A 23800-nucleotide genomic window follows, 5' to 3' on the forward strand; every position below is an offset into this window, starting at 1 on the left:
AAACAAGTTTCCGCTGTAAGACATGTAAAGGGTCTCAGTAAACTTTAATATTTAATACATTTGCAATAAATTAAGAAAAGAATAGACTGATACAACAGAAGATTAAACAACACAGAGGCATACAATGAAAGTTTAAAGCTCCTTGTCCTGCAGGAAGCTCATAGATCAAGAAAAAAAATATTTAAACAATTCGACTGTGTCTCCAACCAAGAAGAAAAAAAGTGGAACTCGATACCGGTCTTGTGCAGTCTCTTATGCAAAGTGCATTAAAAACAATTCTAAAATTCATTCTTCACAGGAATTATTGCTCATCAACATAAATTAATTAGTAAGCAGCAGAAGAGATGTTTGTCTTATCGAGTGGAGGAAATAAAACATTAGTGGCGTTTTAGCTTCATGCTGTAAAAGGTTTATAAGTGAGGTAGAACCAGACAGACTATGGGTAGAACTCATGGTCTGAAGAGAAAAAAAAACAGTGTTGAACCTGCAACTCACATTTCACTTCCGTCAGTATTCCCTTGTAAGATTTCCGGTGCTAATTTAACACAACTTTCTGTGGTATTTTGCTGAAGCTTATGTCTGTATTGACAATTAATTGGTAGATTATGTTTAATAAATAATTAGACAGGACGGGAACATTTTGCATTAATAACACAATTCATGTTTGTGAATACACCAGTAGATTCACACAGAACTAAAGTACCTTTTATGAGTTGGGAATAGTCTCTTGTTCAGTTGGACTAACTGGGCTTTTTATCACAACCAGGACAGGTGGAAAAACTGCCCAAAATAAAGATGATCGGTCACATTCACTCTGATGCACTCCGCAATCCAGAGAAGTAAACTACATTTTGGCACATTTAACATCTAGTATCCGAGTGTTGGTCGTCAGAACTAGAACACTGCAGGTTGTCCGTGGCGACCGGTTGAAACGCTGTAGTGTTATGACATCATCCCGACACACTGTGAGGTCAGAGGTCACATGTGGTGCGTTGCCGAGGTCGACCGGAGCTCGTTGTCATGGCGCTTCAGTAGAGGGTTATGGTCCGTCTCCAGCTCCCTCTGCTTCTGTAATAAACCCTTTAAACACAAACACAAAGGAAAATGTATTTAGAAATCTACGTTATAATTGTGTGGATACGGTTCATGATCAGGTTTTGTGAGAATCCTGATTTTGCACTTTTAAACTTTGTATCCTGGTTTCAGAATAACAATAATACATTTTATTGATGGCCGCTTTTCAGAACACTGAAGGAAATATTGCAGTTAAAACGAGCAAATAACTGACTACCGGTATTTCATATTGATTAATAAACTAATAATTTCAACTTTAAAGTCCAAAATCTAGAGTGTTGGTCGAACTTTAGAACCTGAGCTCTGTCTGTCTGTCTGTCTGTCTGTCTGTCTGTCTGTCTGTCTGTGTTACCTGTCGTAGCTAGTTCAACCTATAGTATTGGTCAAACTTTAGAACCTGGGCTGTGTGTGTGTGTGTGTGTGTGTGTGTGCGTGCGTTACCTGCCGTAGCTGGTTCAGTCCTCTCAGAATCTCCTGTTGTCTGTGTGTGTTGTTGTTGCGTCTGAGCTCTGGATGGAGCAGAGGGTCTCTGTGTGAAGCAGCGGGAGGGGAGGCCGGGCGCTGAGACACTTCTGATGAGGAGAAAAGAGTCATTCTGTTTCTCTATACTGTCATTTCACTACTTTATTTAAGGATGTTCTGTATGTAAAAATATCTTTTGACTGACGGTCCTGTCAGGCATGCAAAAACATTTCATTGAAGAGACAAGGTGTGATACATAAATGTAAAGTAGAATGTAGAAATGTAGAATGAAATTAAATGTGTGAAATTAAAATATGTAAACACAATATGTACAGATGTAAATTATAAGTTATAAGTGGTTAACATTATGAACAGGTGTAACATGAATGGTGTGAAGCATAAACAGGTGTAGGGGTGAGTGTGTGTCACTCACTCTGTCTCTTACCTGTGTCTTTGTGCATGTGGGGCGCTCTCTCTCTCTCTTACCTGTGTTGTGTGCATGTGTGCCTGTATGTATGTGTGTGTGAAGTGGGGGTGAGTCTGTGTCTAACCTGTGTGTGTGTGTGTGTGTGTGTGTGTGTGTATGTGTGCGTGCGTCACCCTCTCTCTCTCTAACCTGTGTGTGTGTGAGGTGTGTGTGTTTGCGTGTCTCTCTAACCTGTGTGTGTGTGAGGTGGGGGTGTGTGTGTGCGTGTCTCTCTAACCTGTGTGTGTGTGTGTGAGGTGGGGGTGTGTGTGTGCGTGTCTCTCTAACCTGTGTGTGTGTGTGAGGTGGGGGTGTGTGTGTGCGTGTCTCTCTAACCTGTGTGTGTGTGAGGTGGGGGTGTGTCTGCCGGCTCCAGTGGATCCATGTTGAACACCTCATCAGTGCGTCTGTAGGGAACAAACTCCACCAGAGGAGGGGGGGCCGTCTGCTCCGTCTGCTCCGTCTGGAGTCTGTGTCTGACGGCCGGGACGGGGGGAGAGCGCCCCCTGGAGGAGACAACCATATGACACTTTAATACAGAGGAACATGAAACCACTTCACTGTCCAGATTAACAGAAGAGTATCAGGGCCACGGGACACCGCTCAAGACTGTGGTAAAGTTGGAAAGATGTTGACACATTCCTTGCATCGTTTGTGTTTTAAAAACTTGCTTGCTTTAACTTGAGTTACCGCTCAACATTTCGTGATTTTCTCTTTATCTCTCTATACACAAAATGTTAATGATATTTTCTGCAATTGGAATTATATATAAACAAGCCCTGTAAGTCTATTTGCTCTACTTAAACATATATTCTTTGAGACAAGCACAGTTTTGGGCCATTTTCAGCTTGATGTAAAGTATTCCTCACTCAATCTAGGTCTTAGCAGTAATACGTCTGCTCACCTGTCAGTGTTATTGGCTGCAGAGCTGCTGTGTCCCCTGGAAACACCCTCCCCCTGAAACAGAGACGCTCATTATCAAACAAACAACAGTTAAATGGCTGCGTTCCAATCCCCATACTTTCCTGCTATTTACTATCTACTTAAAAAGATTTAGGATGTCCCGATACATGATGTAAAATGCAGCATGATAAAAATATCCCGATGCCCTACTACCTTCGGTCACAATTTTCAGTGTGGAAATCAGCAGCCTTTTGGGCGACTCTGACCCACAATGCACTGCGCAAATCGACAGAGCCTCCATGTGAAAATAACCAGCAATGTGACGGATATATTTGCAAATGAGTAAAGTTCAAGGCACCATGTTATGGATAAATATACAAGTATAAGGGTGTCCCAATTGTAGCATAGGCCTATTGCAAGCAAAATACGTACTTTTTATGGGGAGCTGTAGTTTGTAGTATAGGGAAGAAAAAATAGTATGCAACTTGGAACGCAGGGAATGTTTGTCATAAATTTAGAGGGAGAGGTTTCAGTGAGAGTAAAGCCCACCTACCTTCCTTTTTTTATTTTTATTTTTTTTTAAGATTTTATTTTATGTGAGACAATACAAGGAACCACAAAGTGATACAATACGAGACCACAAGACATAAACAGAAATAAATAAAAATAAAATGAAATAAAGGAGTAAAGTAAAATAAAACTAGCCCCTACCCTCCTGTTGTGTGTGTGGTTGGAGCCCAGGCGGGGGTCTGTGTTGGGATGGTCTGCCCGGGACACACAGGCTCTCTCCTGCAGAGCCAGCAGCTCATTCTGTCTCCTCAGGCGACTCTCCTGTCTGTTCCTCTGGAGAGACGCAGGGTAACGCTCCGAGGCCGGGACGAACCCACGGCTCGGTCTGAGAGGAACAGAGGTACGAATACAGAAGAAATAAAAACTGACTTCTTGTGGTTTTGATTCTTAAAGACAGTATGGAGGCCCTGGAAAACATCTTGAACTGGTCTTATTACTACTAAATTACTTTTTTCTTTTAGAATTTTATTTAAATTTTGAACAATATGGTTATTTTTCTTGTTATTTTATGGAGCACTTCACGGTGCCTGTTGTATTAAGGTGTAGCTAGGATTGTCAAACACAGAGCTCTTCAATGTGTGTTTGTTTATTCAGGATCCTCGTTAGCTCCTGCTTTGCATTGTGTGTACCTCTCTCTGTGTGTGTGTGTGTGTGTGTGTGTGTGTGTGTGTGTGTGTGTGTGTGTGTGTGTGTGTGTGTGTGTGTGTGTGTGTGTGTGTGTGTGTGTGTCTACCTCTGTGTGTTCCACTCTGGTCTCCTCTTGTCTCTCCTGCTCTTGTCCGTCCTGGCGAAAGCTTCATACAGATCACCTCGTCCTTCTCCGTCTCTCGGCCGACACACGTTCTCTTTGCCTGTTGCTCGGTTACGGCCGGTTGGAGGCGGGGCAATGTCGACTATGGGCGGGACAGAGGGAGCTGCTTCTACAGAGAGAGAGAGAGCGAGAGAGAGAGCGAGAGAGAGAGAGAGATTTATGTTAAATTATTAATAATATAAAAAAAATATTAATGTTTAAACTGTAGGTGTAATTAGCTAAGACTTGTTAACTTTAAAAAATATATTTTTTGCACAGAATTGCGGTGTAAATTCACCACTAACAATTTAAAAAAAATTATTATTATGAAATCGGACAGTATATTCATCAGCCCCGATATAGTAGAAATAGTGGATCAGTTTACTCTTAGTTCAACACTGATGTAGAAGCAGCAGTACCATTCCCCACACAGCAGCAGCAGCAGCAGTAGTAAAAGTTGAGTTACCCGTCTGTACAGCTGTGTCTTTGAATTCGGAGCGTGAAGGGCTGACATGCTCCTCTTCCTCAACCAAACACTCCCCTTGTCTGTTACCTGCTCAACACAGACATTTTTTATTTTATTTTTTAACCTTTATTTATACAGGTAAATCACATTGTTACATCACATTGAGACCTGTTAGAGTTTCTTTCACACCAGCCTACAGTGGGTCTGTGTATTGCACTAGCTTTACTCACCGATGGGCTCCAATGTGTCCTGATGTGTTTTATCATCTCGTTCTTTCTTTGGATGCTCGGCCTGAGGGCTCGGAAGCTGCAGGACGGAGAAGTCATCAATGATTAAACTTAAAAAAAAATGTTTAACACTCCTCAGTGCAACATTTGTCTTATGTTTGTGTGTGTGTGTATGTGTGTGTGTGTGTGTGTGTGTGTGTGTGTGTGTGTGTGTGTGTGTGTGTGTGTGTGTGTGTGTGTGTGTGTGTGTGTGTGTGTGTGTGTCACTGACTGTCTGACTGACTGTGTGTTGTAACTTCTGTTTCTCCAGTTGGTAGCGTCTCCCTAGCATCTCTCTCTCCTGCTCCAGCCTTCTCTCTTCCTTCTCCTCTTCCTCTTTCCTCTTCCTCTCCTCTCTCTCTCTCTGAACCCGACGCTCCTCCAGCTGGGCCTCGATCGCCCGCTGAGGGAGAGACAGACAGGCAGGACAATATTAAAGGTGCAGTCAGTGATTCTGGAATTTTTAAAAAAAATAATTTTGTAGTTGAAATCAGTGAATTTCTCCTTACAATCCACTATCTATCTGTGCTGTGTAAAAAAAATATATTTTGTGTGAATTCACAGCATAGTAAATGGGCATGTTTCTAGCCAGGTGGGCCCCTTTCTTTATATACTAGTTTACAGAGCCTAGGATTTGTAATATATAACATCAGATTTTTTTCCAGCGTTCAAACACAGTACGGACCGGTAGCAGATCTCTTGAGGGGAAATTCACTGATTTTGACTAAAAGTGATTTCGAGAGCAAGCAGTCTCCAGAATCACCGACTCCACTTTTTAAAAGGAAGCTCCTCCTACCTGCTGCTCCTGCTGCTTGATCCTCCTCCTCTCTCTCTGTTCTATCTCCGCCGGGTCTAACAGCGCCGTCATGGTCCGATAGCTGCAGGAAACACACAACAACAATCACCATATTAAGAGCTGTTTATCCATTCATCAATCCTGCCTTCTCTAGTTAGTTCTAGTTAGATTAGAATTACATTGGAGGAACCAGATGAATTGTGTGAGTGTTTTAGCATATATGCTAATTCTTAACCCTTGTCCATAGGAAGATTTTCATAGAAAAGAATTCCAGAAGAAAAATAAAACAGAGGAATAATAAAGAGGGAATGACTGAAATAATACAATTTGCAATGCTACAGGGATAAAAGAGCAACAATATATTCAGAGTCGAATATATATTGTACATATAATGTGAACCATAACTCACCCTGCTGTGGTGGGGTGTCTGCTGGTTGTGTCCACGCTGACTCCACCAACGCTCTCCGCTCCACAGCTGCTCATGGCGTCCCAGACCAGAGAGAGGCTGGAGGAAGGTTCCCACTCCCCACGGGACGGGCCTACAGACGGGGCCATAGACGGGGCAGGAGGGGGGACTGATGGGGCTGAGGGGGCTGCAGACTGGACAAGAGGCTTTCTGTGCAGAGAGTCAAAGTGAGACGCCCAGAGTTCGTGGTCCTCTGTCTGCAGAGAAACATCACAAAAAAATAAGTAAATATAAAAAGGTAAAATAATATCAAATCAAAGTCTTGAACAAAGAAATCTAATGACCATGAGTTCATCTTAAAACACAGGAATACTGTATATGAATAGTTAGAGGTGCAGTGTGTAATATGACATCATCAAGAAATGTCTAAAAAGTTCTAGAATGAAACGCTCCCTGGGTAACCCCACCCCTTTTGAATAATAACAGAAGCTACAGTGGTCTTCAAGGACAAGAACAATTCTACATTTAAACAATGCACCTGATGACATTACAAAAACATGGATTCCTCCATAAGACTTGCCTGCTCAATGTACAAAATGTAATATTAATATTTGTAATTCTCCGCTCAGGAGGATAATTCAGATTATTGGCAGAGTTGATTTTACACCAATGAGGACATATTTATGAATGAGGATATTGATTGTAGCTAATAAATTACTTAAAATGTTACACAGTGTCCCTTTAAGAGTGAATTACAAAACATTAATATTAATAAATAGATTAAACTTATTTAGCTTTTATAGAAACTCAAAGCTGCTTAACAAGGCAAAAGACGTACAACAAGCAGACATTGTTGTATGTCTCTCTCCTGTACCTGGCTGTGGATCAGTTTCTCTCTCCTCTTGCGCTCCGTGGTCTCGTCTCTCTGTCGGTCCAGTTCCTCCAGCCAGCGCCTCCTCTGCTGCTCCCTCCGCCCCAAACTCTGCACCTCCGCCATGGGCACAACCTCCTACACACACACACACACACACACACACACACACACACACACACACACACACACACACACACACACACACACACACACACACACACACACACACACACACACACACACACACACACACACACACACACACACACACACACACACACACACACACACACACACACACACACACACACACACACACACACACACACACACACTTTATTTATATCACCACCCTTTCCATTGAAGTGTTTTGTTGGGCTGCTTGTTACATGTGTGTATGTGTGTCAATAATATGCAAATGGATTTTTCTTTTGGGCATGATATGCAATGAAGACACTGACATATTACCATTAACCGGATTTCTAAAATGTCTTGTGAATGGAGAACCTTGTTTATAGGTTATGTGTTTAAAGAATGGATAGCTAATTCTCATTAATACTGAAGAATTGCTGGTGTTTTTAAGAAGGTTTTCACTCATTGTGTTCACTGCGAGAGACAGCTGACAGATTTACCCCGAGTCTGAGGCTGGATCTGATGGCTGCTGGTATTTCTCTGTGACTGACGGAGCTCTGAACTGACAACACACTCTCTGTGTCCTCCTCAGCCTGAAACACACACACACACACACACACACACACACACACACACACACACACACACACACACACACACACACACACACACACACACACACACACACACACACACACACACACACACACACACACACACACACACACACACACACACACACACACACACACACACACACACACACACACACACACACACACACACACACACGATAAATACCTATTATTAAATATTTTATGAAAGGAAAAACTTGCAGTCTGATCAAATGTCAGTCTGGGCTTCTCCAGTTGACTTGGGTTACAGGTTTCATCTACCAAAACACTCTTCATCGTCATGTGTGGTATCAAAGGGTATCAGCCCCACATTTCAAAAAGACAAACAGTTTGTTAAAGGGTGTAGACAAAGCTGCAGTCATTGGAAAACAACCAAAACAATTGACTTCAGACTTAGACTTGTTTTTATTGTCATTCAATAAATGCACTAGTGCACCCATTAAACGAAATTGTGTTACCTTGGCTCACGGTGGAGTGAACACAGATTATAAAAAGATGGCATGGAGTAGAAAAAGGTTCAAATAGAATAATAAATAAGTTTTAGAGATGAGAGGTGAAATATGTGAGGTACCTGCAGTCTGCCAGGAGCCAAACGCTGCTGCTGCTGCTTCATGGCCACTTGCTCGTCTATAAAAACAAATAAACAAACAAAATACACTCATTGAATTTGTCAGAATTATAGTTTTTAAGCCTCAGTTAAGTAAATCCTGATTGGTGAATGGAAAACAATGTTACATCACATCACATTTTTTCATATTTGATACAAGAGATAAAAAACAAAGACAGAAATCTCCTATGTGAAATAACTTTTATATATATTAATAACATTAATGTGCATTTTGAACTGCGTGTGTGTGTGTGTGTGTGTGTGCGCGCGTGTGTGTGTGTGTGTGTGTGTGCGGGCGTGCGTGCATGTGAGTGTGTGTGTGTGTGTGTACCTAGTTGTCTCCTCCACTGAGCCTTCTTGGCGTCGAGGGCCGATCTGCTCTCTGTGTGTTGCTCCTCCAGCCAGCTGAACGGACATCCAGACAACCTACGCAACACATTACGCTTTTAACCAACATTTTACAAATTAAAATATCTAAAAAAAAACACATCAGCACACTACAGGAGCACTGCATTAATATTCCTAACATGTTTTGAACTGTAGAATCAAATGGGTAAATTGCGTAACTTAACATCTTCTCCCAAGCAACCTACCTGTTGTCTTTATCCGGTGAGCTTCCAGTCAAATCCGTTCTTCCTCCTCTGTCCTCCTCTTTCATCTCGACAGCGCGCCCTTTATTATTTGAGGCGCTGGGTGTTGATGTTGAGACAGTTTGATTTCCTGAAAAAGATGTTTAAATTGACAAACATGAAGAGAGGTCTACAGGGATTGGTTTCAATTGGGCGAGTTGTTATTGTCCTTTCAGTGAAGTGTAGTGCTATAGTTTTCTCCATGTTTACTGCTATCTGGAGACCAAGACGTTATGTAGAGATAATGATGCACGTAGCAGCAAGGGCAATGCGACGACCAAACAGCTGATCAGTCACTTGTGTTGAATGTTCACTACGTCAGAACTCAGTCCACAAATGTCTTTCCATCTCCCAATTTCCACATTTACTTTTTTTATTTTTTATTTAGCATGATTCAGAAAGAACCTCAAGTGAGTGTAAGTGAGTTTTTTCTTAGTTTTTTTTTTTTTTCATTTAAATGTTGGCGTTTTCATCACCCGTTTTGTTGATGTGATACTTCAAAATGCACATACAATTAGGGTGATGGAAAGCCAGCTACTGTTAACCCTACCCTTACCCAGACTCCCCGGGGTCCCGTGCTGCTCTGGTGGGTGTCGGCCATTGCTGGATGTCTGGACCGAGCTGAGGATCTGCTGCAGCTGCTCATTGGTCAGACACACAACGCTGTCGGTCGGTCGCACTGTCCCATTGGTCGTTGTGCCCATGTGACCAGGCTTTGCTGTCTTTTCATTGGCTCTCAGGGAGTCAGTAGTAGTAGTGCTGTGTTTGTTTCTGTCGGGCTTCACCTTCACACACAAACACAGACAAACACGGACACATACACACGCACACACACACACATACGGACACAGACGCAGAGGTACACACGGACACACACAGACGCACACACGGACACATACACCCACACACACACACAGCAGATAAGTATGCTGTCAATAGGTCAAGAGTGAAGGAAATAAACAGGACGCAGTGTGACACTTACCTTAGCCACAGCTTTGACGCTGCTTTCTTTCTCATGCTCATGATTCCTCAATAATGTCTGAGTGGTGTTTCTCCCTGCAGTGGTGTTTCCTCCTCCTCCTGCCTTGCTCCTGGTCTCTCTGTGTCTCGCTGCCTGTATCCGGGCGGGACGTTCCCCTCCCTGCCCCTCCTCCACACAGGACGGCTGCCTCGAGCTCAGGACGGTACCCGCTCTGGATCTACAGGACAGCTGCTGGGACCCAAGATAAATTAAATCAGATCAGATCAAATTATGAAAAATAAAAACATACAACTTTGCTTTATACAGCATTATGTTTATAGTATGCCAATAGTATGTTGTAGACACTCACTATGTTATCTGGATACAGATATAATGTAATAGCCAGGCTGTAAAAATGATTCCTACCTTTGCTGGATTCTTCTTAACGCCTGTAGTGGAAGACAGACATGACAGTAAGGCAGTGCAACAAAATAAAGACTATAGTCAACATGTTCGTACCAACCATTGAAAATATTCAAGTGTTGAAATCATACGGATACATTTAATTCAAAGTATGGGCCTAAAAAGAAAAGCAAATATGTGATTACATTTTCCGTTTGAAAACTACAAATTATAAAAGCCGAAAGAAGGTCTCACCATGACTGAGTAAAATCAACTTGGGTTTTCCATTCTCAAGTTCAAACAGCAGGCCGTCTCTATGGAGAGAGAGGTGGAAACACAATAACATCAACGTAATAAGCTGACTTAAAGTAATATTGTATTCTTCATGTTGTTTCAAGTACCAGCTCTTTATCTTTTTAAGGCTGGAGGCAGCGATTATGGAGAACGCTTGTTGTAAAAATCGTACTCCCCATGTTTTAGCATTTTCAAGACTGTGGTAAGATCGATTCAAGACATTGTTGATTTCAGGAACAATGTTTACATCTCAGTGTTTGACTTTCAGTATAATCTCTGCCGGTTAGCCTATAGCCACGACATGCTTTTATCAGCTGCAATGTGCACGTGTGATTGTAATGTTGCGTTTGTTACGAAACGTTGTTGTAGTTTGTTCAACGGTATAAAATAAACCTACTGTATTTCACTGCGACACACGACTAGGTCAACATGTTAGCATGGCTAGCAGGTGGTTATTTGAAGAAAAATAGACTTACCCGAGATTCATGCCGACCGGAGATAAGACCCAATACGGCGGTGTGTTCACAGACAACCTTATAAACAGCAACAGCCGGTCAGCGAGTAATTTATAATGTAAATAACAGCGCTACTGTGCAGCTTTGGACTGACCGCACCGCCCTGTCACATTCCAGTTTCCTGTGTACGTTGGTTGCTGACAACGACGAAGAACGGCTTCACCGATTGGCTGGTTATTTTTTTAACTGTTAAAGTAACGGCCAATCATATGTCTTCATTTGGAGGTTTACGTTAGAGGATGTTGCATTCACGGAAAATGGGAATTTATTCAAAAACTATGGGAGCAACCCTGGAGCAACCACCCAAAATTAAAGATTACTATGACATATCCCCGCCAATATTGAAATTTGCTCATATTTTTCTCCCTCATATATTGATTTAAAAAATATAGCCTAAATAAAGGCTAAATATTACTGATCAAATATATTTTATCATCAATCATAATTCAACTCAACAAATTGCCATTACTGTTGTTAATATTATTTTTTACCGGTCCAAGTATTATTTTTTACTGCTTTATTATTCTCTCATCTCAACTATGACCTACAAGAAAGGAGGGACAGCAAATTCATCGCATAAGTTTGTATATTGTATAAATGGTAGGGCATATGTTTTCAAATGTTTTATGTTTCTGTGGAAACCCCAGAGAACTACATGGTTACGGCCTAGGCTGAGGCTGAGGTGCTTTGCTTGGCTTGGCAGGCAGGCAGACCTCGGCATAATACCACCCGCAGCCCGTGGAGGAGGAGGCGGTGTGGATGAGGACTGAAGGCCGAGCGGCAGAGACTTTCGGTCGGCTGTAGGTGGCGCCAGAGGGCCGCTGTCACGCAAATGAACCCTAAAAGCCAAACAGGCTGCGTTAGCTTTATTGTAATGACGTTAGCCTCCTGAGATGTTTTTTCTCCGCCGTTAGTGAGTTTGGATACCGGGTAACGACATCCATGAAGCTCTGAAGCACAACCACACTCACCAAGACCTACCGGCTATCGTTGACGTTAAGGTATGTTGTTCCGGTGACAGCTCGTGCCTCTAACGGGAGACACTGCGTAACGTCAAACCGTGATGTTAGCTTTGTGGCTAGCGTTAGCGTGCGATGCTACTTAAACGGCAGTTAGTGTCGAACAAACGGCAGTGTTTTCCGTCCGTGTACGGGACACCGAGCAGCCGGTAAACAAGACGAGGGGCAGGTGTTAAAATGCGACATGACATGAAGAGGTTTGAAGTTTTACTTTTTAAATTCTAAGATGATTTAAAATGATTGGAGCGGATTTAGCTCGCTGGTAGCTAGCGTGTTGTCAGGCTAAGGTCAAGAAGCTGGACAGTAATATGGCACTAAGCAGTCTATTATGAACGCGTAATTACCGCTAACGGACAACAACAACACCTGTAAACGTTATAGACAGGCTTACACTGGAAGCCGGGCTCAAACTCAAAACACACCTCTTTGCATCTAGTAAAATCACCTAGTTTCTGTCCTGAATACCTCACTATGGTAACAGAAAATGTAACCAGTCACTGTGAGTATCGTTTTTATATTTAGTTGTACATGCATTTTATCACATGGCACTATCTATGTCATTTTTGTTATTAACACTTTATATGAAGTCGGCAATTTGTTTTTATATGGTTTGTTGTGCTGGTGTTATCTTCTTTGTATTTTGCTTATGCTGATGGAGGCTACATCCCTTTGACGCAATTTTTTTTTTCTGTGTGAATATGGTCTATAATACATTTTAATAGATTGAGATCATTAGGTCCCTAAAGTTTTAAATTAGCCTGAAGCTAGCTCTGTGTAATTATAATTCAGGTCGTTATGGAGGCTGTTCTTTATTGGATTCAGATGGAGTAGGTCAATGTATTATGGCAAGTTATCTGTGGTAACTCAATTTTTATTACCAGCTACATGGTATGTTGACATAGAATCTTTAGCGACTCTGGTTGAGGTTGAATAAGGGAGTGTGTGATCATTGACAATGCTGCTTACTCCTGTTTATAGTCCATACAATATAAAGTAATAATACATATAATCATAATAAACCTTATTTATTTATAGCACCTTCCATTCAAAGAATGCAGCTCGAAGATAGAGATTACATGCATGTACTACACGAGTGCTTTAAATAGACAATGGAATCTAGTCAAGTCAAATATATTGTCAATTTTTGCAATATGTGCCGGACATACAGTATAGTTCAAAGGAATCGGAAAAAGTTTCTCTCCTACCCAAGGTACAATAGGTACAAGGTTAAAAAAAGAAAGTTATTTATACAATACATACATTCTAAAGAGTGCAAAAGTAAGGCAAAGCTAAATGAAAACTATGGAAATTGAAAATGTCTATTGTTCTGTCTGTCAATGAGAGTCTGGAGGATTTACTGAGGATGTGGTTTATAGGCTCTGTCTGTATATAATGTTGAATTAACTGCATGAAAACCAGCTGGGCTCACTAGTGATTGATGATGACTGTATTACAATATTTATACCGTTTTATGGGAAAGGAAAAAAGGTTATTTCCTCTCTGTCTGCCTCTGGTTTCTCTCACTATCAGTGGATGTCAAGGAAGAGCGAGACTGTGTTGGAAAAGCCATACTAACGTGACGTCTTACTCATACTAAATTTGACTAAATTTGAGTATGTTGTGGTTGTGTATGCAAGTTTTTGTTGGTGAGAAATGCCCGGATGAGTACTTACTTCCGGGAAGATTTTTTGTATGGATCAATAGGATTCTTTTCCTACTCAACCGCCCCATCATGCATTGCGTCTTTTCAAACGACACAGGCGTTTATTTTTATTTTTATTTTTTGCTTCTGTATACTTCAGGTCTAAACGGTCCAATGAACCTCGCATAAACAATCGATCTTTAAGTAGACAGTATGTACTATATATTTGTTGAGTATGTAGGAGGGAGGACGTTAGTAGGCCGTTTCAAACTCAGCCCATGTGTCCACTCAAAATTTGGGATTGTAAAGTAGAATAAAAATCTCCATTAAATATAGTTTTGCGGGACAAGAATTCTCCCTTGGGACAACAGAATGTTTATCTAAATTTCATCGTGCAGTGACTCTGAAACATCAGCTGCTCCTGTGAGTGTTTGTGGTCATTGTTTATGGATTAGCAACGCTCCAGTTACACTCGTTGTCTCCTCATTCTGAAACAAATACCAAAGCGCTACCTAAATATGGCCAGGCTGATACCTACTAAATATTCACAGATAGATATCATATCTCATATAACTAAGCAGCTATTGGGGCGCTCCGGTGGCGTAGTGGATAGAGCGCGTACCATATTGGATCCGGCCTTTCGTTGCCGTGGTCGCGGGTTCGCGTCCAACCTGTTGACCTTTACTGCAGGTCATCCCCCCTCTCTCTCTGTCTCCCCATTATCTACATAACTAAGCAGATACACACACATTTCAGGTTCATATAGATAACACAAAAAAATCTGTATTTGTTCGAAATTTGGCCAATACCTGATCAATTTAATAAGTTAAATGGTTTAACCGATATACTGTGAACTGTTTATGAGATTGGTGAAGTGGGCCAGAAAAAAAGTTCCAGACACTTCGAAGTGAATTAAAATGTTCTCGTATTTATTTCTATTCTAGTGACGCACCTCGACTGCTCCTAACTGTATCATTTTATCACCTCAACCAGAGCCGAGATGGAGAACAAGTATTCATCACATACTCAACTCTTTCTCCTACACTACTGTCTCTCACTTGCAGTATGTAAACAAACCTCAGTCCAACTTGGCGTCTGTTCCTATAACATCAGCGTGTCCTGTCGCTAAAACACTGTGTGACAGACAAACCAGTGTCAACCAGCCGAGGTATAATTCAGACTAAGACTATACAATTAGATTTTTTTTTTGCTTTTCGAGGCAAGCAGCCAACATCTGGAGCGCACTGCTTCTACTCAAAACATACGAGTGAGTCCATGCCATCTATAGCAAGTACCTATATAGGAACATCTTCACTTTGAATAGGGTTTAAGGCAAGACAATAGGGTGTGTTTTTAGTAACAAAATGCATCATAAATCAGACAGTTAACAACGTATGAACAAATCCTTCTGTAATAACCTTCAGAATCGTGCTAATAAGGTTGAGTTGATGTACAGTAACTAAGTGGTTTAGAATTTGAAATTTGTTAAAATAAGTATTATAGAGTATGTTGAGTTGATGGCCGTTAAAGATGGTTGTATAGGAGAAATATACAGACACGGTTTAGTGAAAGAAACACCTAAATGTATATTTTGGATTTTTGATTTCCCCTGGTATGGAAGGAGACATGTTACGGAAGAAAAACATCTCATAATTGACAGGTGCCTGTATAGTCTCTTGCCTTAACAGTTGTTTCGGATGTGTTGAACAGTATAAAAAATACCAGGTGTGTTGAACCAAAAACATAAAACTTGAGAACTTGCTTCTTCTATGCAACGATAGAGTCTGTTCTCCTCTACGGCATGAATCCTGGTCCCTGAAGCCAACCTTGCAGAAGTCTCTAGACGGGTGCTACACCAGGATGCTGTGTGCAGTACTTAACATCAGCAAGAGCACACATGTTACCAACAATATCCTGTATGAAGGAATACCAAGGGTTAGCGAGAAAGTAGCTGGAAGCAACGATGGAGGGCTCGTCTGAGGACGACCTAGAGAGATTTGAGAGTGTACATACAGCTCTGGAACAAATTAAGAGACCACTCCAAATGTTCAGTGTCTCTTGTTTTACTATTTATAGGCAAATGTTTGAGTAGAAAGTAGGGCTGCAACTAACGATTATTTTGATAATCGAATAATCTGTCGATTATTTTCTCGGTTAATCGATTATTAATCGATTAGTGTTTTGGTACGTAAAATGTCAGAAAATGGTGAAAAATGTTGATCAATTTTCCAAAGCCCATGTTGACGTCCTCAAATGTATTGTTATGTCCAAAACACACAAATATTTCAGTCTACTGTCATAATAGGATTAAAGAAACCAGAAAATATTCAAATTTGAGAAGCTGAAATCAGAGAATTTGGAAATTTTGTATTAAAAAATTACTCAAAACGATTAATCGATTATCAAAATAGTTGGCGATTATTTTAATAATCGATTAATAATCGATTCGTCGATTAATCGTTGCAGCTCTAGTAGAAAGAGCACTTTGATTTGATAATATAAACTACTGACAACATTTCTACCAAATTCACAATAAAAATATTGTCATTTAGAGCATTTTCAATAGAGATGAAGATTTAAGAAAAATCCAGACTGGTCTCTTAATTTTTTCCCGGGGCTGTATATACAAACATACGAGTTAGTCCGTGCCATCTATACTATAGCAAGGCCCTATTCCGTGCCATCTATACTATAGCAAGGCCCTATAGGAAAATCTTGACTTTGATTTGAATGGGCGTTGAACAGGTGTTTCTGGAACGTTTACCAGCATCACCAATAATATGGTTTGAAAGCCAAAGCATAAAACTTGAGCTGAGTGTACTGTACTGTGTAGTATTTCAGCCTCATTGACATTGTGAACATGAAGTTCTCACAAGCTGACTCTCTGACTGTGATGATTTAAGTGTTGGTTGCTGTGGTAACGCCATAACCGTAGCGTTGTGGTGAGGAAGGAGCCCAGATGCTGCAGTCGTGTGGGTTCACGGTGGTTTATCTCGACATTTGATCTGAGATGTTGTCTCACTCAGACATTTGTTGATAGGACGGATTGTTCTTTGTGTGTGTGTGTGTGTGTGTGTGTGTGTCACTCAGCAGCTGTTGTCTTCTGTCATGGGACATGTGGCAGCAGCTGTGTATGTGTTTTTGTGAACTTATTCCCAGTCGTGTTTTGTGATTTTTGGGACGGACAGATGTTTTGGTTGGTCTCCCAGCGGGCCGCATGATACAGAGAATTATCTGGATCTCTTCCTCTTCCAATCCCCTCACTCCCTCCGTCATTATATCATCATACTTTGTTTTATTGTGTCCTATGCCCTTAAAGCTATAGTGTGTAACTTTTTCAGGTCAATGAATGTCGATTACATTCAAGCCACCGCCAAATAAGTTAACACAAAGTTGCCTATAAGCTCCACAAAACTCTCGCCCCCGACACTGGCGCAGGAGCTCAAGAAAAATCCCACGAAATGTTTCAGTTGTTGATTCCTTGAACAAACCTGGACATACAGCAGAAGGAATAAAATCCATGCGCGATCACAGAATGCGCTTACCTCATATAGATGCACGGACAGTGTTGTTATGATATATGTGTGACTGTGCGTGCGTGTCATCAGTAGCTACTAGCTAGCTACCTCCAACCCGTATTTACCATGATTAAGCTGGATATGCTACGCTTCACTTGTGCACTCAGCAGAAACACACACACACACACACACACACACACACACACACACACACACACACACACACACACACACACACTGCTGAGTAAAGCCATCATGATGGAGAGAGGTTGATGGAGATTGTCAGAGTGGAACAGCACAATGCTCGGCTTTTAAATATAGAACAATGCCATACGGAGAAACAAAAAATTTGATCAAAACAAAGATAGTAAATTGCATAAGATGACTGTTTTTAACTAGATTATTATATTTATAGAGTATTTTAAATGTTGTTATGGTTTAAAAGTCATGTGTTGCAGTAGTTGAGTGTAACGTTACATGCATGTCCAATGTGCACCTGTTGTTACGTCACCTGTTCATACTGTATAACAACATGCAGCCATGGCTCAACAAGGAGCAATTTGTCCTTTGTGTTTTTTGTCTTGATGCCACGCTCCAGTTTACCATTACTCATACACAAGACCCATAAATACATGTCATGCAGTTATTATTATTTAACATGCAGAGAAATATCATTCTTTCCCATGTTTTGACGTTTAATCCCCCAAATTTAAAATATGTATCTGCAGGCAGTGCACTGACCCCTGTGATGTCATTTTGGTCAGTTCCATGTTTTGACCATCACAGCGAACATTATTTGATGTTATTGAATGATGATGAATTTTTCTGGTATTGGCACAGGAAGACCATGTCACCGTTCTTAATCCCATTTACAACGCTCTGATTGGTTTGGAAACAGACATGAATACATAGATTTATTTACACATACTTGCCTTCATAGTATTGTATTGTATTGTATTGTATTGGCGTAATAATAATGTGTCCCTACCATTGTTGTATCTTGAGATGTACAGCTCAGGAAAAAATTAAGAGACCAGTCAGGATTTTTCTGTAATCTTCATCTCTACATTACTTAATAGAAATGCTCTTAATCACAATGTTGTCAGTAGTTTGTATAATAAATTCAAAATGTTCATTCTACTCAAACATATGCCTATAAGTAGTAAAACGAGAGACACTGAACATTTGGAGTGGTCTCTTATTTTTGCCCAGAGCTGGACTGAATGTGGTTGCTCTATGATAGATTATAATCTGAATAGCTCAGATGAATTGAATGCAGGTGGAACAAGTGTCTTTGTTGATTGTAAGCACATCGACTGTCCTTTTGAAATAAATAGGATGAGTCTTTAACAGGCGAATGTCGCCTTTTACAACCAAATGTAATGCAATCAATGGAGCAGAGATGTGCTAAAACAGTTAAAGCTATAGTTTGTAACTTCTGTCGCCCCCATGAGGAATTCTGAGTATTTACAACAACACTGTCTGTGGTAAGCCTTCGGTGATTGCACGGATTTTTGTAGCCTGGCACTGGCCGCCTTCGTAATTCCGCCCAATTGTCATTTCCCTTCAGTAGTCAGTCTGGGTCTGCGGTATATTCGTGGGTTTTCTCCGCCAGATATTTTGGCTGTCCAATCAGCGAACAGAGGGAGTATCTGAGAACAATGATGTTGAGTATCAGTTGTAGTCAGAAGCCGGCGCATGACATACATCACGACCAAACGTTATACGATTGGTTGGCAGATCCAGAATGGCATTGGGCAGATCCAATAGTTTTAAACTTCCACAGACACCCGCCTTCAAGTGAGTTAACGTTTGTCAATTGAGCAATTCCAGACCTTCTGTACAAATGAAATGAAGTATGATTGGCTGGTAGGACCGGGCTAGGATTTTTCTAGTATCAAAGTCAAAAAACAAACATGACCTGGTTAAGTCTTAATTTATGTATTGGTAATACAACTTGGGGTTATGTGAACTTGTGCCGGGCTTTTCTTTTTTTATATATATATTTTTCGGCCATTTTTATGCTTTATTGATAGTGCAGAGAGACAGAGGTGAAATGGGGCAGAGAGGGGAGTGACATGCAGAGAACGACCGCAGGTGGGAATTGAACCCGGGTCTGCTGCTGGGCCCGGCCTGGGGGGGTGGGGGGGCACGCCTTACCAACTGAGCTAAGGGCGCCCCCAGTGCCGGGCTTTTCTCACTGTGAGAAATAGTGACAGGAACCTTTTCCGAGAGGCAGAGTTGAGTGGGATGACGTGTAACAAGCGTCTTTGGCTGAACTCAAACTAGTATTAAGGATGTGGTTTATGTCTCCAGACGCCAGAGGAATGTCTCTGATTTTCTCATTGTCAAAGGAACCATCCGAAATGAGTTATAGGCACAATATGATTTTTAATATTTTAGACCAGACTTCCAGAGGATTTTAGGACACTTGTTGCAGTCTGTGTGGAAGGAAACAGCAGTTAAATAAAGTGTGTCGCTCATCGCAACTCAAACTATTCTTTAAACTACTCTACGAGGCGGATAACATCTCCTAGAAATGATTTAAAAAAAAGTGCTGCAAATCCTTAGCCTGGAAATCCAGACCCATATCTAGAACGATAGAGGGTCTGGCCACGATCAATAGACCTTCCCAACTCATGGGGCGGCTCCTACGCGTGCATTTCAAATACCACAGTATGCAATTCAGAGCAATGAACAAGGTGACGTATTAAGCCCCGTTTGTTTAGCGAACAGGTTAACTGGTAAATTAAACTTTTGCCGTGGTCGGTCGGCAATACAGAACATTCTTTTTTCTTGCTAATGAAAGATTTGAGTGAGGCCCGCCCATATCAGATTGAACCAATTGAAACGTAGCTCAGAATTTTTGGGCATATTTAATGAGCTTCAATGGATCGTGCCCAGACAAGCAGGCGCAGCAAATTTAAATTGGCCAGCGGCAGGTCTGGATTTCCAGGCTAGCAGCAAATCCTCCGTAACCCTCGAAATTCAACCCATGCAACTCATAGCCAAACTACGCTCATCCCTGGAAGTCCTTAATTGGCTCTATCCATGACTTACTGAAGGACGGTAGGATTCCTTTACATACACACACACACACACACACACACACACACACACACACACACACACACACACACACACACACACACACACACAGACACACACGCTGCCCTCCAGTCAGAAATAGCACCTTAAGCGGTCTGACGGTGTTGTGGAGCTGTTGTGAGTTTCAGTGGTGGCTGATGATGTAAGCAACGCCCAAACGGATCCTGTAAGCTGATTGGCTGGCTGCTCAGGTGATTCAGCACACCTGAAAGGATGTCCGGGGTCGACTGGAGGTTGTTTGTCTGTCTGTTTGTTTGTTTTTGCCTGTGAGCTCCATCCTGCCTCAGACATTAAAATACATAATACACATTCATATGAGGGAAGTTGTTTCTTAAAGGTGCACTATGCAGTTTCAGGGGAGGGGGATTTGTTTACATTTGAAGAGCTTGCGGTTAGTTTACAAAACATATTTTCTCTATATAAAATTCTTAGTATTGAATAATTCTATCATCATAAATCAAAACAAAATTATTTTGAGGAACCTGGAAGCAAACGTAAGACTAGAATATGCAAACTGTGGGCCTAACAACAGTGAAACAGTAACTTTTCAGGAAGCTTTCTAACTTCAAACGGTGTTCCTGGGATCACATTTTCCTGTGGAGAAAGTCTGTTTATTCAGTTATGAGAGTATATCTTTGAAAATATTAACTCCTCTAACCCACCCAAAGTTACACACTGCACCTTTAAGTCAAGTCATCCGACGGGTTGTGCTCACACTGGTGGAAGAGAGGGAGAGTGTGCAGCAGGAAATGTCTGCTTTTGTCAAACAACTATCTTTGCAAAACGAACACGCAATGGATTGCTACCAGCATCAAATCGACAAACAATAATTGAACTGAGAGCACAAAACAAGAGACACACATTTAAAGATACCGATAATAGGACATTGGATCATTCACTGCGGGATTGGAAATGCAGAAAAATAATCTGTAATTATTATTTATTTTAGTTTTTCTACCAGTACAAATATTTGGAGTAATATCTTTGCCCCTAATAATCGTGGCATGAAATAATGGAACAATATGTCAATATTCAGTATATCAGCACTTGTCCCTTATCAGTTATTTGGTCAGAATATTGTTTTAACCGAATGACTCTTCAATATCATACAGCCCTAGGAGGATATGGGTAAAGAGAGGTGAGATAAAGAGAGGGGTATGGGAGATGATTTGAGGTGAGGGGGAGAGGGAGAGGGAGGGGGACTATAGTGAGTATATAGGCGAGAGAGTAAGGGGTGATGTAAGGCTAGTTGTCCTTGACTTTGACCTCCAGCCTATTCTCTGCATCACGCTGCTCTAAGACCACCGGTGCCCGATGGAAACACACACCTGTTGTCTGTGTGCCAAGTATTCAGTAGTGGAGAGTGAGACACATATAGATCCACTAACAGAGCCAAGACCAGGGTATAGAGACCATACAAAGAGGGCTACCAGGCGCCAGCTAATACCACAATACCCCAATACACACACTGTTTGATCTCAACCAGGGACATTTCTAGTCAGTCAATCAGTCTGTGTTTTTATAGTATTCAGAAAATCCTGTAGTAGGATTGGGCAGTATGACATTATACAGCTCTGGGAAAAAAATGAGGGACCAGTCTGGATTTTTCTTCAATCTTCATCTTTACATTACTTAATGGAAATGCTCTAAATGACAATATTTTTTGTGGGTATTTGGTAGAAATGTTGTCAGTAGGTCGTAGAATAAATTCAAAATGTTCATTCTACTCAAACATATGCCATTAAATAGTAAATCAAGAGACACTGAACTTTTGGAGTGGTCTCTTAATTTGTTTCCAGAGCTGTACAGTATAGTTACATCATAAAAATGATCAGACTGTTGATACTGCTGTAAATCCCTGTTAGGTTGTTTTTCAGCTGATTTCACAATAAACAGGTCTTTTTGTTAACAGGTTTTTTCCTCTTTCGTTTGCAAGAATATCCCTGTCCCCTCGAGCACAGATTAAGTGAAATCTTTCTGTCCACACCAGAAGGCAAAAACGCCAAACTTAGAATCCGCCATGAGATCTGACACATAACCCTGACGCTAATCAGAAGCCTATGAAACATGTACTGGGTTAGTCAGGGCCAGACCACTGAATCAATGACACTTCTCTATTACTCTAACATTTAGTTAAGCTGCATCACAACATACTTGCAAATGACTTCACCACGCTTCAAATTGACATGCTTTTTAGCGGACATAATTTTTACCATATTCACGTTTGCAAAGTGGTTCTAAATGCATATTTCATCCTTTTTTTTTTTGGAGGCAAAATGAAATGTGGACCAGATGGTGTGTCTCTGTGCTCAGGGGATCAGTTATATATTTCAAGTCATCCTCTTGGGATAATGACCCAATTTGACAACAATCCATCCAATATAATTGTGTGAGATATTTTCTTTAAAAAAAGCAAAGAGTCAAGCTTAAAGTAGTGCTACAGGCAAAGTCAGCAGGACACACGATCCTCCATCATCTTGAATGTGTGTACAAAATGACATGGCCAATCCTCATCCCATAGATAGTTGTTCCAATATTTCAGTCTGGACAGGTGGACTGACTGACTGCATTACAATTCCTACAGCCATGCAGTAATGGTGACTGTGGCTCAGTTGGTAAAGCGGGTCGGCCGATGATCAAAGGGTTGGAGGCTCGATCCCCGCCCTGCCACCTGTGTCATAGTTGTTGTGTCCTTGGGCAAGGCACTTCACCCACCTTGCCTCGTCGTGTGAATGTCGATAGTTAGCCTGCTATCGGTGTATGAATGTCTGTGTGAATGGTAACGTGGGAAAGGAAAACAGGTCTCCCTTGCAAAAGAGTCTTCGGTCTCAATGGGATTTACCTGTATAAATAAAGGTTAAGAATGGTAGTATGGTAAAAAATATATTTAATAATAATTTACTAAACTTTAATTGTAATTTTGCAAGGATTTGATTTGAACAATGTTTGTTGTTCTTCATTCTCTCCATCACTCACTGCAGCCTAATGTTTTCTTAGATGGTTAAACTTGAAAGCGATGTAAATATTTGAAGTTTGGTCAGTGTGTTCAACCAAACCAAAGTTAGTGGTCAATACGCAACAGAAAGATTAAAGTGATTCAGTGACGGTTAGGATCATTATTTTTACTTGGAGGATTGTGAAACTTTAAACTTCATTATGTTTTATTTACAAAACTACCGCACATTAAATAAACAAAAGAACAATGACTGTAAAGTGTGTGTGTGTGTGTGTGTGTGTGTGTGTGTGTGTGTGTGTGTGTGTGTGT

The 23800-nt window shown here is 41.1% G+C and overlaps 1 protein-coding gene across 1 annotated transcript; it reads right to left on the minus strand.

The window, feature by feature from the left end:
- Nucleotides 1-43: 43 nt before the first annotated feature.
- Nucleotides 44-11338, minus strand: ccdc66 (coiled-coil domain containing 66). Its single transcript, XM_080026002.1, has 21 exons — nt 11210-11338; nt 10695-10753; nt 10464-10486; nt 10059-10286; nt 9633-9861; nt 9041-9167; nt 8779-8873; nt 8412-8467; nt 7706-7798; nt 7074-7208; nt 6203-6456; nt 5794-5875; nt 5230-5400; nt 4962-5037; nt 4732-4818; nt 4209-4395; nt 3617-3800; nt 2907-2959; nt 2339-2508; nt 1516-1646; nt 44-1080 (listed from the first exon to the last, which is right to left on the minus strand). Exons 1-21 carry the CDS (start codon nt 11218-11220, stop codon nt 979-981), a joined length of 2553 nt encoding a protein of 850 aa, XP_079882128.1. The 5' UTR covers nt 11221-11338; the 3' UTR covers nt 44-978.
- Nucleotides 11339-23800: the final 12462 nt, after the last annotated feature.

The sequence above is a fragment of the Ammodytes marinus genome (genome assembly GCF_949987685.1).
Source record: "Ammodytes marinus genome assembly, chromosome: 4".
Taxonomy (NCBI): domain Eukaryota; kingdom Metazoa; phylum Chordata; class Actinopteri; order Uranoscopiformes; family Ammodytidae; genus Ammodytes; species Ammodytes marinus.